We start from the raw sequence: 18414 nt of genomic DNA on the forward strand, positions 1-18414 counted from the left end.
AGTGGACGCTAGGAAATTGTTTCCGTTAGGTGAGGAGACTAGGACCCATGGACACAGCCTTAGAATTAGAGGGGGTAAATTCAGAACAGAAATGCGGAGACATTTCTTCAGCCAGAGAGTGGTGGGCGTGTGGAATTCATTGCCGCGGAGTGCAGTGGACGCCGGGACGCTAAATGTCTTCAAGGCAGAGATTGATAAATTCTTGATGTCACAAGGAATTAAGGGCTACAGGGAGAATGCGGGTAAGTGGAGTTGAAATGCCCATCAGCCATGATTGAATGGCGGCGTGGACTTGATGGGCCGAATGGCCTTACTTCCACTCCTATGTCTTATGGTCTTAAATAAGTCTTTTTTAATCCATGCTTCTGTGTTGTTATTTTGTATAAGTTTGTGTAGTTTTTTCTCTGCAGGTTTAGTTTTTTTTCCATTTTCTGTGTTTGTCTCAGTCTAACGTCTGTGGCATGTTGTACTTTGTCTGTCCATTCATGGTCTGTTGCATTAGTGAGTAAAAAGTTTTGGTTGCGAAAGCTAAACACAGAAATAAAAAGCGGGCTATATCACCAGTGTTTCACCAAAGGCTCACTGAAGATGTTACCTAGTGTGGTGACGAAACATCTGAAAATGAACCTTCCAGCTCAGTGAGCAAACTTCGATTCAGAACCTCAACCTGAGCTACAAATCTTCTCAAAACTCACTAGTTTACCATTCTTTTTAAGAAAAAATACTTCTTATTTTTAAAAACAACACACTGACAATAGGGTGCTTTTGGCACCAGATAAATTGATGACGCAAGTTCAATGGACGTATTCTTCCTTTGTTTTCATATGCTAGACTTTTGGAAACGAGCTGGAAATGTGTTGCTGGAAAAGCGCAGCAGGTCAGGCAGCATCCAGGGAATAGGAGAATCGACGTTTCGGCATAAGCCCTTCTTCAGGAAACTTCAGACTTCTTCAGACCCTTCTTCAGACTTTTGGAAAGTTAATTACTGCTCTAATATCTGTTAAATGAAATCTAATGCTTCACAGTAGATAATAGGAAAATTTAGTTTTTAAGGGATCCCAGTATTTAACAGTTTGTAGTGGAGTTCTCCAGGGTTCAGTATTGTGACCCTTGCTTTTACTGATGTGTTAATGATCTGGATATTGGTCTGCACAGGATGTTTTCCAAGTTTGCTGGTGATACTAAACTTGGAAGAATTGTAAACTGAGAGCAGGACAGTGCGGTACTTCAAAAGGATATGGACAAGTTAGTTGTGTGAGCAAATAGGTAGCAGATGAGGTTCGGTGCAAAGAAGTGTGAGGTGATGCACTCTGAGTGGAAGAATGCTGAAAAATGGTAAAGGGGTAGTTCAAAAGGGGTACAAGAACTGAGGGTCCTGGGTGCATATGTATATCTATGCACAGATCTGACAAATATTTAAGGGAATATTCCAGAAAACACAGAAAATTCTAAGGACTGACCGGCCGATAGACCAAAAGAAAATACATATAACTAATTTTGCAAAGATAGGTCAGAAGATTGGGCAGAATTTTAAGAAACAGAGAAGAATTACTGAGATTAAGGAGGGGAGAAATAGAGTACAAGAGAAAGTTAGCCAACAATATAAAATAGAAATGAAAAGTTTCATCGGACATTTAAAAAAGAGTTTGAGAAAAGTCGGTGTTTATCCTACTAAAAAATGAGTGGGGAATTAGGCATGGAAAATAAAGGGATAACAGATGAATTTCACTGCTATCGTAGAATCCCCACAGTGTGGAAGGAGGCTATTCAGCCTATCAAATCCACACCAACCTTCAGACGAGTATCTCACCCAGACCCCCACCGTATCCTGTAATCCTACATTTACCATGGCTAATCCACCAAGCCTACACATCCTTGAGCACTATGGACAATTTCAGCATGGCCATTTTGCCTATCCTGTACATCTTTACACTAGGGAGGATACAATTGGTATTCTGGGAATAGCTGTGAATCAAGAATTGAAAGGGAGGGAGGAATTTGAGAAAATTTCAGTTACCAAAGAAATACTACTGAGTTAATAGTTGAAACTACAAATTGACAAGTCCTCACATCCTGATGGATTTCATCCTAGATTCTTCAAACAAATAACCACTAAAATAGTTGATGCATTGTTCCAAAACTCATTAGATTTAAGGAAGGTTTCTTTATATTGGAAAAAAGCTAATGTAGCTCCTTTATTCAGAAAGGGATCGAGACAGATAGTGGGAAATTACAAGCCAGTTATATTGCAATCTATCATGGGGAAGATTTTAGAAGCTATAAAGATGTAAATGCACTGGAGAGATTACAGAAGCAATTTGCGAAAATGGTTCCAGATATAAGAAACTTGTGCAGTGAGAATAGATTGAAGAAATTGGGGCTATTCCCCTGGAGAGAACAAAGATAAAAAGGAGGTCTGATTGAGGTTGACCTGGTATACATGGACTTCAGTAAAGCCTTTGAGAAGGTTCCACGTGTTAGGCTTTTGGAGAAAATGAGAGGCATGGAATTGAGGGTGAGTTAGCACTTTGGATTAGAAACTGGCTTTCTTTAAGAAAGCAGCGAGTGGTGGTTGATGGAAAATATTCAGCCTGGGGTCCAGTTACTAGTGGTGTGCCACACGGATCTGTTTTGGGACCACTGCTGTTTGTCATTTTTATAAGTGACTTGGACGCAGGCATAGGTGGATGGATTAGTAAGTTTGCAGACGACACTAAAGAGTGATGGACAGTGTGGAACAATGTTACAGGTTGCAGGGGGACTTGGATAAACTGCAGAATTGGGCTGAGAGGTGGCAAATGGAGTTCAATGCAGCTAAATGTGAGGTGATTCACTTTGGGAAGAATAACAAGCAGGCAGAATACTAGGTCAATGGAAAGATTCTTGGTCATGTGGATTTGCAGAGGGATCTTGGAGTCCATACACATAGATCCCTAAAAGTTGCCATCCAGGCTGATAGTGTTGTTAAGAAGGCTTATTGGTAGAGGGATTGAGTTCCGGAGCCATGATGTCATCCTGCAACTGTACAAAATTCTAGTGCAGCCTCACTTGAAATATTGTGCACAGTTCTAGTCACGATATTTCAGGAAGGATGTGGAAGCACTGGAAAAGGTGCAGAGGAGATTTACCAGGATGTTGCCTGGTCTGGAGGGAAGGTCTTATGAGGGACGGCTGAGAGACTTGGGTCTGTTCTCATTGGAGAGAAGAAGGCTAAGAGGGAATTTGATAGAGACACACACGATGATCAGAGGATTAGATAGGGTGGACCGAGAGAGTCTTTTTCCTAGGATGATGACATCAGTTTGTACGAGGGGGCATAGCTACAAATTGAGGGGTGGTAGATTTAAGACAGATGTCAGAGGCATTTACTCAGAGAGTGGTTAGGGCCTGTCTGTCAATGTAGTTAACTCAGCCCCATTAGGGGCATTTAAACAGTCTTTGGATAAGCACGTGGATGATGATAGGATAGTGTAGGGGGATGGGCTTAGATTAGTCGGCGCAACATCGAGAGCTGAAGGGCCTGTTTCGTGCTGTATTGTTCTATGTTCTTGGTTTTCAAAATCATGAGCAGGGTGGATATAGTAGATAGGGTGAAGCTATTTCCATTTGTAAAAAGAAATAAAAATGAGAGGGCAAAGCTTTAAAGTAATGTGAAAAAAAGGCAAGTATGAGTTGTTAGGGTATGGAATGTGGTGCCTGGAAATGTGCTGGAGGCAGGTTCATTTGAAACACTCGAGGACGTTGGGTGTTTTTTTTCTGGATAGTAATGGTGTGCAGGGATACGGGGAAAATGCAGGAGATTGAACTAGATAATAGAGCTGGACTTTAATATTAGAGACAGTGCAGGCAGGATGGGCTGAACGGCTGCTTTATGCACCACAATAATTCTGTGATTTTATTTTGCAGCCAGTCTTTATCCATTTAGTTTGTTATGTGTATTTAAAATGATTAAAGATGAATGTTATTTATTATATCGTAGTAAAGGCAATCTCACACTATTTCCTATCTAATGCTATGTTCACTATTGTTTGGACTGTTTGTTTGTTGATTGGTGTTGTCACCTTCCCAGAAGTTTTATTGTCATGGATCCTTTCCCTGTGACTGACCTTACACATTCCACACAGGTCAGTTTAATCCAGTCCATTATTAGCAAGGATTCATTTCCTTTTCTGCTTTTCTATTCTATATTTTGCATCCTTCTTCCCGTCTAATAATGGTCCCCTTTAATGATGTGACCACAATTTTCTATCTTTCTCTCTTTATTGCTATAATTTCCTCTCCTCTTCAGCCATTCATCCTCTGGATGTGTAGGATATGTGAAATATCCTGTATACCCACAACTCAGATACATTCTGCCTATCACCCTGCACCCTCACCTCCAGCAATTGCAATTTATCACACTGTTTGACCCAGAGTTGAGCTTCCAACTACATATCCTCCTCTTCATCAAGACTTCTTTTGCATCTGCTCTAAGTGTGCCTTCCCTGTGGCATTTGTTAACATTTGGAATATTAAATGAGTTGTGCTTTATTCCTCTGAGTAACAGATAGTAACTGTGGGACGAGACTTCAAGTGCTGTGTATGGAAGAATGATCAGTTGGTGACAGATTTACGCTGGAATGAGAATATGCCTCACATTTCAGACAAGATGTACCGTTACCAAGCATGCAGGTGAGTGTATTGCACTCCATTCATGACCCTAGTATAAAATGCTATATTAGTATGCAGGATGATTAAAGCGTATGGGATCTTTGCCTTTAAAAATGGACATATAAAGTACAAAAGAGAGACAATTATACTAAAGCTGACATCGATGGTTGAAGGTGATTCTGAAAGATAGGATTTACATGCATTTGGAGAGGCAAAGAATGATTAGGGATAGTCAGCATGGCTTTGTGCAAGGGAAATCACAAATGTGATTGAGTTCTTTGAGGAAGTAACCAAAAAGATCGATGGGATTCAGGATGAGCTTGTTAATTGGATGCATAGTGAGCTGTATGGTAGGAGACCGAGGGTGGTGATAGAAGATTGCTTTTCAGATTGGAGATTTGTGACCAGTGGCATTTGACAAGAATCAGTACTGGGTCCACTTTGTTTGTAATTAATATAAATGATTTGGGTGAGCATATAGGAGGCATGCTTAGTAAATTTGTGGATGACACCAAAATTGGTGGTATTGTGGACAGTGAAGAAGGTTACCTAAGATCACAAAGAGATCTTGATCGATTGGGTCAGTGGGCTGAGGAGTGTGAGATGGAGTTTAATTTGGATAAATGCAAAGTGTTGCATTTCGGTAAAACAAACTAAGCAGGACTTATACAGTTAATGGTAGGGTCCTGATTAGTGTTTATAACCGAGAAATCTAGGATTTCAAGTATCTAATTCTTTAAAATGCATTCAAAGTTTGTGAGAAGATTTGTAGCTCAGGTGCTCGTTGCTGTGGTTCTGTTCACCGAGCTGGAAGTTTTTGTTGCAAACGTTTCATCCCCTGTCTCGGTGACATCCTCAGTGCTTGGGAGCCTCCTGTGAAGCGCTTCTGTGGTGTTTCCTCCGGCATTTATAGTGGTCTGTCCCTGCCGCTTCCGGTTGTCAGTTTCAGCTGTCTGCTGTAGTGGCCGGTATATTGGGTCCAGGTCGATGTGTTTGTTGATGGAGTTTGTGGATCACATCAACAAACTCCATCAACAAACACATCGACCTGGACCCAATATACTGGCCACTGGCCACTACAGCGGACAGCTGAAACTGACAACCAGAAGCGGCAGGGACAGGCCACTATAAACACCGGAGGAAACACCACAAGCGCTTCACAGGAGGCTCCCAAGCACTGAGGATGTCACCTAGACAGGGGACAAAACGTTTGCAACAAAAACTTCCAGCTTTAAAATGCATCGCAGATAGACAGGGTGGCTAAGAAGGCATTTAGCAGGCTTGCCTTCATTGCTCAGATCTTTGATCGGGGAGTCATGTTGTGGGCTCATCTGGAGTACTGTGTGTAGCTCTGGTCGTCCTGTTACAGGAAGAATATTATTAAATTGGAAAGGGTTCAGAAAAGAACCCTCTTTTCTGAAGGTTGTTGCCATGTAGAGTGGATTTGACTTATGTGAGTAGGCTGGGACTTTCTTTGCTGGAGCACAGGAGTTTGAGGGGTGACCTTACAGATGTTTATAAAATCAGGAGAGACGTAAATAAGATCATAGAATCCCTTAAATGTAGAATTAGGCCATGCAGCCCATTGAGTCCACAACAACTCTCCAAAGAGTATCTCATTCCCGTAACCACTTAATCCACCTAGCCTGCACATCCCTTGTTACGTTAGCAGTTTAGCATGACCAATCCACCTAACCTGCACATCTTTGGACTGTGGGAGGAAGCCAGAGCACGCAGAGGAACCCTACGCAGACAAGGAGCAAATGTGCAAACTCCACATGGATAGTCACCCAAGTGTGGGATGGAACCCAGGTCCCTGGCACTGTCAGGCAGTAATGCTAATCACTGAGCCACCATGCCACTCTAGATCAATAGCAAGGGTTTTCTCCTTTGGGTGGGGAGTTCAAAACTAGGGGGCCTAGTTTTAAAGTGAGAAGAGAAAGATTTGAAGGACAACCTTTTTTTAAACAGAGTGTAGTTACTGTGTGAAATAAACTGCCAGAGGAAGTGGTGGATGCAGGTACAGTTTTTTTAAACAGTTAAAAAAACATTTGGATAAGTACATATGAAACAAAAGAGTTTGGAATGATGTGGGCTAAATGCAGGCAGGTGGGACTAGTTAGTTTGGGAACACGGTTGGCATGGACTCATTGGATCAAGGTATCTGTTTTCTTGCTGTATGACTGTGACTCTAAACAGCAAAGCAGAACAGAAGAGAGAAGCCAATTTTCTGAGCTGCCTTCCTAAAACACTGGAATCTGTCTGCTATAGGTAGACCCACAATGCAGGTAGGGAGACAATGCTAGAATTTTGACCAGTGACAGTGGAGGAACGGCGATGTATTTCCAAGTCAGGTTGGTGACTGCCTTGGAAGAGAACTTGCAACTGTATCTGCTAACCTTGTCCTCTGGGTGGTAGTGGTCGTGGGCTTGGAAGGAGTTGTCGAAGGATCAACTGTACATTGTAGTTGGTCCACACTGCTGCTACTGAGCAACAGTGTGGAGTGATTGAATGTTTTTGGATAAGGTGTCAATCAAGTGGTGTGCTTTGTCCTGGATGGTTTCAAGCTTCTTCAGTGTTGCCTGGACAAGTGCAGCTCCATTATCTTTCTGACTTGTGCTTTGTACATGGTGGACAAGCTTTTGCGAGTCAGGAGATGAGTTCCTGGTCTGATATTCCTAGCCTCTGATTTCCTCTTGTAGCCACTGTATTTAATGCCGAGTCCAGTTCAGTTTTTGGTCAATGGTAATCCCCAGGATGTTGATTGTGGCAGATTCAGTGATGGTAACACCACTGATTGTCAAGGAGCAGTGATTACACTGTCTCATATAGAACTGTTCATATAGAACATTACAGTGCAGTACAGGCCCTTCGGCCCTCGATGTTGCGCAGACCTGTGGAGCCAATCTGAAGCCTACACTATTCCATTCTCGCCCAAATGCCTATCCAATGACCATTTAAATGCCCTTAAAGTTGGTGAATCTGCTACTGTTGCATTCTATGCCCCTACTACTCTCTGAGTAAAGAGACTACCTCTGACATCTGACCTATATCTATCACCCCTCAATTTAAAGCTATGTCCCCTCGTGCTAGCCATCGCCACCTGAGGAAAAAGGCTCTCACTGTCCACCCTATCTAACCATCTGACGATCTTACATGTCTCAATTAGGTTGCCTGTCAACCTTCTTCTCTCTAAAGAAAACAGCCTCAAGTCCCTCAGTCTTTCCTTGCAAGACCTTCCCTCCATACCAGGCAACATCCTAGTAAATCACCTCTGCACCCTTTCCAAAACTTCCACAACTTTCCTATAATGCGGTGATCAGAATTGTACGCAATACTCCAAGTGTGGCCGAACCTGAGTTTTGTACAGCTGCAGCATGACTTCATGGTTCCAAGACTCAAGTTCTCTACCAATAAAGGCTAACACACCGAATGCCTTCTTAACAACCCAATCAAACCTGGGTGGCAACTTTCAAGGATCTACGTACCTGGACACTGAGATCTTTCTGTTCCTCTGCACTTCCAAGAATCTTACCATTACTCCAGTACTCTGCATTTCTGTTCCTCCTTCCAAAGTGGATCACCTCACACTTTTCTGCATTAAACTCCATTCACCACCTCTCAGCCCAGCTCTGCAGCTTATCGATGTCCCTCTGTAACCTACAACATCCTTCATCACTCTCCACAACTCCACCGACCTTATTCAGCAAATTTACTAACCCATCCTTCAATGCCCTTATCCAGGTTATTTATATAAATGACAAACAACAGTGGACCAAAAAGAGATCCTTGTGGTACCCCACTAGTAACTGAACTCCAGGATGAACATTTCCCATTAAACACCACCCTCTGTCTTCTTTCAGCTAGCCAATTTCTGATCCAAACTGCGAAATCCCCCTCAATCCCATGCCTCCGTATTTTGTGCAATAGCCTACTGTGGGGAACCTTATCAAACGCCTTACTGAAATCCATATACACTACGTCAACCACTTTACCCTCATCCACCTATTTGGTCACCGTCTCAAAGAACTAATTAAGTTTGTGAGGCACGACCTACCCTTCACAAAACTGTGTTGACTATCCCTAATCAACTTATTCCTTTCTTGATGATTATAAATCCTGTCTCTTCTAACCCTTTTCCAACACTTCACCAACAACCAAAGTAAGGCTCACTGTTCTATAATTGCCAGGATTGTCTCTACTTCCCTTCGTGAACAAGGGGACAACATTTGCTATCCTCCAGTCTTCTGGCACTATTCCTGTAGACAATGACGACATAAAGGTCAAAGCCAAAGGTTCGGCAATCTCCTCCCTGGCTTCCCAGAGAATCCCAGGGTAAATCCCATCCAGCCCAGGGGCATAGCTATTTTTACACTTTGCAGAATTGCTAACACCACCTCCTTATGCACCTCAATCCCATCTAATCTAGTCGCCTGTATATCAGTATTCTCCTTGACCACATTATCTCTTTCTGGTGTGAATACTGACGAAAAGTATTTATTTAGCACTTTCCCTATCATCTCTGACTCCACACATAACTTCCCCCTACTATGCCTGATTGGCCCTAATCTTACTCTCGTCCTTCTTTTATTGCTGATATAGCTATAGAAGGCCTGATGGTTTTTCTTGATCCGATGCGCCAATGACTTCTCATGTCCCCTCCTGGCTCTTCTTATTTCTCTCTTTAGGGCTTTCCTGGCTAACTTGTAACTCTGAAGTGCCCGAACTGAACCATCACACCTAACATCCTAACATAAGCCTCCTTCTTCTTCTTGACAAGAGATTCAACTAAGGTGTCCCCAATGACAAATGCTCTGCTCCTCTTTCCCCTTCCCTTCTGAGCAACAGGGACAGTCTCTGTGCCAGAGACCTGTGTCCCATCTCTTGTTGGAGATGGTTATTGCTTGCCCCTTCTGTAGTGCAAATTTCACTTGCCGCTTGTCAGTCCAAGCCTGGATATTGTCCTGATCTTGTTCCATTTGGGCATGGACTGCTTCAGTATCTGAGAGATCACGAAAGGTGCTGAATACTGCAGTCATTGCTAAATATCCCCAGTTCTGATCTTGTGATGGAGGGAAGGTCATTGATGAAGCAGTTCAAAATGTTTGGTCTTAAGGCATTACCCTGAAGGGTTCCTGCAGAGATATCCTGGAGCTGAGATGACTGAGCTATGACCATTTTCTTATGTGCCAGGGCTGACTCCAATTGTCAGAGCGCTTTCCCCCAATTCCCACTGACTGCAGTTTTGCTCGGGTTCCTTGATGCCACACCTAAGTCAAATATGTCAAAGGCTGTCAGTCTGTCCTCACCTCGGGAATTCAGCTCATTTGTCCATGTTTGACCCAAAGCTGTAATGAGGTTAGAGTTAGGATTAAAAGGTGGGCACGTGTGAGAGTTGGTGAGAGATATTTTGACCTCAACTGCTTTCTGTGAGAGCGTATTTCACAACTCCCCACTCTTGGGTGAAGAAACTTCCCAGTTCTAGATCACCCTGTAATCTTAGACCGGACCTTCTACATGCCTCTTTTAACGGCATAAACTCCATCATATGTCCAGCACTTGTCAGTTCAGAATAAGAGTCAAATTGGACTCAAAACATTGATATTTTCTCTCTCCATAGATTCTGCTAGCTCTTTCTCCAGCACTTTCTGATTTTATTTCAGATTCCCAGCATTTTGCTTTTATGGTTAGACACGAGATACTATAGTAGGGAACACAGTTTGAAGGACACCTTTCTGTATGAGACACAGGCTGGAATTTAGTCAAGTGGGAACTCTGAGACCAAAATTGCACACAGTGTTTAAGGTGTAGCCTCGCCAAGGCACTGTGTAGCTGTAATAAGATATCCTTACTCCAGTACTCAAATCCTTTCGCTATGAAGGCCAGCATGCCATTAGCTTTCCTCACTGCCTGCTGCACCCTGCATGCCAACCTTCAGCGACTATTCCACCATGACACCCAGGTCTTGTTGCACCTCACATTTTCCTAAATTGCCACCATTCAGGAAATAATCTGCTTTGCCACCAAAATAGATACCCTCACCTTTGTCCACATTATATTGCATTTGCCAAGTATTTGTCCATTCAGCCAGCCTGTCCAAGCCATTCTGCAGCCTTTTAGCATCTTCCTAACAGCGCACACTGCCACTCAACTTAGTGTCATCTGCAAATTTGGAGATATTGTTTTCAATTCCTTTGGCCAAATCATTAATGTATATTGTGAATAGCTGAGGTCCCAGCACTGAATCCTGCAATACCACACTTGTCACTGCCTACCACTCTGAAAAGGATCCATTTATTCAGCTTTCTGCTTCCAGTCTACCAACCAGTTTTCCATCCACATCAATACATGACCTCCAATACCTTGAACTATACTGACTAATCTCTTGTGGGGGACCTTGCCAAAAGCCTTTTGTAAGTCCAGATACACAACATCCACTGATTCAACCTTGTCCACTCTTCTTTTCACCTCCTTAAAGAATTCCAGAAGATTTGTAAAGCATGATTTCTCTTTAGTGAATCCATGGTGAGTTAATCTGACACTGTCACTGCTTTCCAAATGCTCAGTTATTACATCCTTAATAATTGACTCCATTTTTAAAATAGGGTGACACCAGCTACCAACCACTCCATTGGAATGCTTCCAGAGTCTATGGGAAATGATTGCCAATGCGTCCAGTATTTCTGGAGCCACTTCCTTAAATACTCTGGGATGCAGAGTATTAGGCTCTGGGGCTTATTAGCTTTTAATCCTGTCAATTTTCCCAATACCATTTCCTGACAAATAAGGAATTCCTTCAGTTCCTCCTTCATGCTTGACCCTCTGTCCCCGAGCATGTCCGGAAGATTATGGTAAGCTGCCTTTTTGAATCGCTGTAGTCTAAACGATGTCGTCAGGGAGGGAATTTCAGGATTTTGATCCAGCACTGGTGAAGGAATGGCAGTATGTTTCTAAGTCAGAATGGTGAGTGGCTTAAAGGGGAGCTTGCAGGGGATGGTGTTTACACATGAATTGTTCACTTTTGCACAAAGAAAAATAAATACAGCATTACTTAAACAGAACAGTTGCAGAATTCATAGGTGCAGAGGAGTCTGGATGTTCTAGTGGTTGAGTCACAGAATGGTAATATGCAAGTCCAACAAATAATCAAGGCTAATGGAATATTATGGCAACTAGGAGGAAGTGGGGACTGCAGATGTTGGAGATCAGAGTTGAAAAGTGTGGCGCTGGTCAGCATCCGAGGAGCAGGAGAATTAATATTTCGGGCATAAGCCCTTCATCAGGAATGTCAGGGGGTTGGGTGAAGGGGTGAAAGAGGCTGAGAGATAAATAGGAGGGTGGGGGTAGGGCTAATGTAGCTGGGAAGGCAATAGGTAGGTGTAGATAGGGGGGTTAATGGTGGCAGGTAAGAGAGGAGAGTGGAGCAGATACATGGGAAGAAAGATGGACAGGTTGGACAGTTCAAGAGGGTGGTGCCCAATTGGAGCATTGGATCTGGGATGAGGCAGGGGAGGGGAAATTAGGAAACTAGTGAGGTGAATGTTGATGCTGTGTGGGTAGAGGGTCCTAAGGTGGGAGATGAGGCATTCTTCCTCTGGGTGGCTTGGATTTGGTGGTGGATGAGGCCCAGAGCTTGCAGGTCCTTGGTGGAGTGGGAGGGGGAATGTTATCTTTATTACAAATGGAATTGGAGATGAAAATTAAAGATGTTATGCTTCAGTTTGACAGGAAACCAGTTAGACTGCATCTTAAATGGTGTGTGCAGTTTTGGTCTCCTTATTTAAGGAAAGATGTAAATGCACTGAAGGTTTGGAGGAATCTTAGTCAGTTGATATCTGGAATGAGGAAAGACTGGAGAGAGAATGGGTTTGTTTCCACGGGAGTTCAGAAGAATGAGGGTGGTCTGACTGAAATCACTGAGATCTGAACCATATTAAAGTAAACATGGAAAGGATGTTCACTCTTGTTGGTAAATACAGAATTAGGGGAAACTGTTTTAAAACAAAGGGTTGCCCTTTTAGGAGAAAGATGAGGGGAATATTTTTCTCTCCAGGTTGTTCAATTATGAAATTCTCTGCCGCGATGGAGCTAGTGAAGCTAGGGCATTTGAATTTTTTTTTTGTTTCTTTTTAGAAAAAAATACTTTTCTTTATTTGTATGCTGTTATGAAAATTCAAATCAATTAAAATTCTCATCTTTTACATATGCCCAACATGATTGCACCATATGTGTTGGGTGGAGCATAAGATATGCCATTGAATATTTTTGAAGTGGAAGTAAATCCTTGTTGGGCAAGGAAATGAAAGGTTGATAGATTGGAATATGGAATTCAGAGAATAAAATGAGCAGCCATGAGCTTATTGAAAAGCAGAGTAGGCTTGAGCAGCTGAAAGCCCTCTTATTCCTTCTCATTCATATATTTGGACATGGGCATTCCTTAGAATCCCATCAGTGTGGAAACAGGTCATTTAGCCCACTGAGTCTACACTGACCCTTGAAACAGCATCCCACCCAGACCCATCCTGTCCCTGTAACCCTGCATTTCCCATGGTTAATCCACCTAGCCTGCACATCCCTGGACACTTTGAGCAATTTAGCATGGCCAATCCACCCTAACCTGCACATCTTTGGACTGTGGGAGGAAACTGGAGCACCCGGAGGAAACCCACACAGACACAGGGAGAATGTGCAAACTCCACACAGACAGTTACCCAAGGTTAGAATCGAACCCGGGTCCCTGGCGCTGTGAGGCAGCAGTGCTAACCACTGAGCCACTGTGATGCATCGGTGAGCCCATATCTCAAATACTGGGTGTGCCATGAATAAATCAAAACATTGCTCTCTGGTCATGTTTCTGTTGTTACTCACAAATTTCCTGTTTGCAGGTTTGGCAAAGTTGAAGATGATAAGGACACTTTCCGTCTCTACACAGTGCAGATCCCACACAAACGAGAACGTAAACCTCTCCTGTGTTATATCAGCAAATGGGATGGGAAGAATTTCTTGCCACTACTCACCAGTGATTGTGGGAATGAAGTGATCTCTGCAATGTCAATCAGGTACACTATTTTTAATTATTCATTCATGAGATGGAGACCTTGCTGGCAAACACACTAAATCAAGGTTTCCCTCCGTTTTCGTAGCAGAGGGCACTGGTTCAACCAAATAATAATAGATCACGTAGATGTTATAGAAAGAAAGGAACATAGAACAATAATTGTCATGAGGAAAAATACTTAGCAAGCTATTGTGATTGCCTGATGGCCCACGAGTCAGAAAGGAAGTGACAGTAGAGATAGTGGATCAATTGGTTATAATATTCCAAAATTCGTTGGATTCTGGAGAGGTTCAGTGGATTGTATCCCCTTATTTAGAAAGGGAAGCAAGCAGAAAATATGAAACTATAGTTAGTTTAATGTTACATTGGGAAATTGTGTAAATCCATTATTAAGGAAATAATAATAGAACATTTAGAAATCCATCAACGTATGCATGGATTTACGAAGCACAAATCATGTTTAACTTATTTTGCTAGAATTCTTTGACGATGTAACAAGTAAAATCGATAATGGCATATCCTGCAGATGTAGTTTATCTGAACTTCAGGAATGCATTTGATAAGGAAGCACACAAAATGTTAATACACAGGGTAAGATCACATGGGGTCGGGGTAATTTATTAGCTTGGATAGACAATTGGCTAACCAACAGAAAGTAGAGAATTTGGATAAATGTGCCTTTATGGCAAGCTGTAACTAGTGGAGATTGGTCCTTGGGTCCCCAACTATTTATAATCTATATTAATGACCGGAATGCAGGAATAACGGTTATGATGTGACATTTGCAGATGACACTAAAATAGGTGGGAAAATAAGTCTTGATGAAGAAAGAAGAAATCTACAAACGGATATGGATTGGTTTGGTGACTAGGCCAAAATTTGGTTGATGGAGTTTAATGTGGATAAGTTTGAGGCTATCCATTTTGGTTGGAATAATAGAAATTCCTGAAGAAGGGCTCATGCCCGAAACGTCGATTCGCCTGCTCCTTGGATGCTGCCTGACCTGCTGAGCTTTTCCAGCAACACATTTTCAGCTCTGATCTCCAGCATCTGGAGTCCTCACTTTCTCCTGGAATAATAGAAAGGCAACTTATTACCTAAATGGAGGGAAACTGCAAAGCTTCGGTGCAGACGGATGTGGGTGTGGTTATGCTTGATTCGCAGAAAATTAGTACTCAGGTAGAGCAAGTAATAAGGAAGGCCAATGGAATTTTGGCATTTATTGCTAAAGGAATAGAGTATAAAGGTAAGGCAGTGTTGCTCAAACTACAAAGTTTCAGCCGCTTCCAGCGGGATGCCACCACTAAACATATTTCCCTCCCGCTTCTTGTCCGCCTTTCACAGGGACCGTTCACTCTGGAACACCTTGGTCCACTCATCCTTCACAGTCAACATACTCCCAGTAGCCCTACAGCACTTACCCCTACATCCACAGAAGTTGTAACATCTTCCCATATACTTCCTCTCTGCTCAGTATCCAAAGGGTCCAACACACCTTTCAGGTGAAGCAATACTTTCACTCAATCTAGATTACTACATTCACTGCTCACAATGTGGACTCCTCTACATTGGGGAAACAAAGTATAGACTGGGTGATCACTTCACTGAACACCTACATTTTGTCGCAAAAGAAACCATGAATTTCTAGTTGCCTGCCAGTTAACACTACCTCATTCCTTGGCCAACATCTCTGACTCAGGATTTCTGCAGTGCTCAACGAAGCTCATTTTTCACTCAAACTCTACAGGCTTCCAAGTGGATCTACAGGATCTGTTTTAGGGCCTTCAAAATACATCAATGGATTAAGGGACTGAAGATTTGGTTAGTAAACTTACTGATGACACGGTGATAGGTTGGTGAGTAAACTGACAGAACATGTAGATAATCTATAAAGGGATTTCAATAGGTTAACTGAAAGGGCAAAGGTATAGCAGGTGAATTTTGAAAAATGTATACTTGCCCACTTTGGCAGGAGGAATAGAAAATCAGAATATTATTGACATAGAACATAAAACAGTACAGGCCCTTCGGCCCTTAATGTTGTGCCGAACTTTTATCCTACATTAAGATCAGACTTACCAATCTTCCACGTGCCTATCCAAGAGTCGCTTAAATGTCCTGAATGTATTTGACTCTACTGCCACTGTTGGCAGTGCATTCCACAGACCCACCACTCTCTGAGGAAAGAACCTCCCTCTGACATCTCCCTTAAATGTTCCACCAGTTACCTTAAAATTATGTCCCCTCATGGTAGCCATTTCTGTCCTGGGAATCAGGGCCATTCACTCTATCTGTGCCTCTCATCATCTTGTACACCTCTATCAGTCATCCTTTTTTGCTCCAATGAGAAAAGCCCTGGCTCCCTTAACCTTTCTTCATAAGCCCTCCAGTCCAGGCAGCAACCTAGTAAATCTCCTCTGCACTCTCTCTAAAGCTTTCACATCCTTCCTATAATGAGGCGACCAGAACTGAACACAATATTCCAAGTGTGGTCTAACCAGGGCTGTACAGAGCTGCAGCATAACCTAATGAAAGCCAACACATCATTCGCCTTCTTGACAACCCTATCAACTCATGTGGAAACTTTGAGGGATCTATGTTCATGGACCCCAAGATCCCTCTGTTCCTCTGCACTGGCAAGAATCCTGCCTTCAACTCTGTATTCTGCATTCCAACTGAAATAAGGCTGACTAGTCTATAATTATCAGGGTTGTCTCTCCTCCCCTTCTTGAATAAGGGAACAACATTTGCTATCCTCCAGTCTTCTGAAACTATTCTTGTAGACAATGACAACATAAAGATCAAAGCCAAAGGTATGGCAGTCTCCTTCCTGGCTTCCCAGAGAATCCCATGATAAATCCCACCTGGCCCAGGGGACTTAGCTATTTTAACACCTTCCAGAATGGCTGACACCTCCTCATGAACCTCAATCCTGTCTAGTCTCATCGCCTTTATCTCAGAATTCTCAACATTGTCTTTTTCCAGTGTGAATATTAATGAAAAACATTCATTTAGCACATTCCCTATTTCCTCTGATTCCATGCACAACTTCCCACGACTATACCTGATTGGCCCTAATCTTACTCTAGTCATTCTTTTATTGCTAAGATAGCTTTAGAAGGCCTGAGGGTTTTCCTTGATCCAATCACCAATGACTTCTTGTGTCCCCTCCTGGCTCTTCTTAGCTCCCTCTTTAGATCTTTCCTGGCTAACTTGTAACTCTCAAGTGCCCTAACTGATCCTTCATGTCTCAACCCAATATAAGCCACCATCTTCCTCTTGGCAAGAATTCAACTTCTTTAGTAAACCACGGCTCCCTCACTCAACCACTTCCTCCCTGCCTGACAGGTACATATTTATCAAGGACCCGCAGTAGCTGTTCCTTGAATAAGGAACATGCAGGTCCTTGGACTCCTCTATCGCCAGACCATGGCAACACGACGGTTGGAGGAGGAGCGCCTCATCTTCCGAAGGGCTTATGCCCGAAACGTCGATTCTCCTGCTCCTTGGATGCTGTCTGACCTGCTGCGCTTTTCCAGCAACACAATTTCAGTCCCTTGAATAAGCTCCACTTCAACTGTGCCCATCCCCTGCAGTTTCTTTTCCCATCCTATGAATCCTACATCTTTCCTAATCGCATTGTAATTGCCTTTCCCCAACTATAACTCTTGCCCTGCAGTATATACCTATCCCTTTCCATCGCTAAAGTAAACATAACCAAATTGTGGTCACTATCACCAAAGTGCTCACCTACCTCCAAACCTAACACCTGGCTGGGTTCATTACTCAGTACCAAATCTAATGTGGTCTCGCCCCTTGTTGGCCTGTCTACACACTGTGTTAGGAAACCCTCTTGCACATATTAAACAAAAACTGACCCATCTAAAGTACTTGAACTATACAATTCCCAGTCAATATTTGGAAAGATAAAGCCCTCATAACAACTACCCTGTTACTCTTGCTCCTATCCAGAACCATCTTGGCGATCTTTTCCTCTACATCTCTGGAATTATTCAGATGCCTGTAGTAAACTCCCAACAGGGTGACCTCTCCTTCCCTGTTTCTAACCTCAGACCATACTACCTCAGTAGACGAGTCCTCAAACGTCCTTTCTACTACAGTAATACTGTCCTTGTCTAACAATGCCACACCTCCCCCTCTTTTCCCATCTTCTCTGTTCTTACTGAAATATTTAGACCCCGGAACCTGCAACAACCATTCCAGTTCCTGCTCTACCCATGTCTCTGAAATAGCCACAACATTGATGTCCCAGGTACCAACCCATGCTGCAAGTTCACCCACCTTATTCCGGATGCTCCTGACATTGAAGTAGACACACTTCAAACCACCTTCTTGCTTGCTGGGACACACCTACGACCTTGAAACCTTATTTCTGACCTCACTGATCTCAACTTCCTGTACACTGGAACTACAATTCAGGTTCCCATCCCCTGCTGAATTAGTTTAAACCCACCCTAAGAGCATTAGCAAATATCCCCCCAGGATATTGGTATCCGTCTGGTTCATGTGTAGTCCCACCTACCCCAGAATGAGCCCCAATTATCCAGGAATCCAAAACCCTCCCTCCTGCACCATTCCTGTAGCCATGTGTTCAACTCCTCTCTCTCCCTATTCCCCGTCTCACTAGCACATGGTTCAGGCAACAAACCAGACATGATAACTCTGTTTGTTCTGGCTCTAAGCTT

The 18414-nt window shown here is 42.9% G+C and overlaps 1 protein-coding gene across 1 annotated transcript in view; it reads left to right on the plus strand.

Annotated features, from left to right (window-relative positions):
• The window catches only part of preb (prolactin regulatory element binding), a 61226-nt gene that overhangs the window by 18639 nt on the left and 24173 nt on the right, over window positions 1-18414 (plus strand). Inside the window, exons 4-5 of the mRNA XM_043695210.1 lie at window positions 4547-4671; window positions 13536-13709. Of these exons, the coding sequence (XP_043551145.1) occupies window positions 4547-4671; window positions 13536-13709 (299 nt within the window). The remainder of the gene's footprint in view (window positions 1-4546; window positions 4672-13535; window positions 13710-18414) is intronic.

This window comes from Chiloscyllium plagiosum, chromosome 9, assembly GCF_004010195.1.
Source record: "Chiloscyllium plagiosum isolate BGI_BamShark_2017 chromosome 9, ASM401019v2, whole genome shotgun sequence".
NCBI lineage: Eukaryota > Metazoa > Chordata > Chondrichthyes > Orectolobiformes > Hemiscylliidae > Chiloscyllium > Chiloscyllium plagiosum.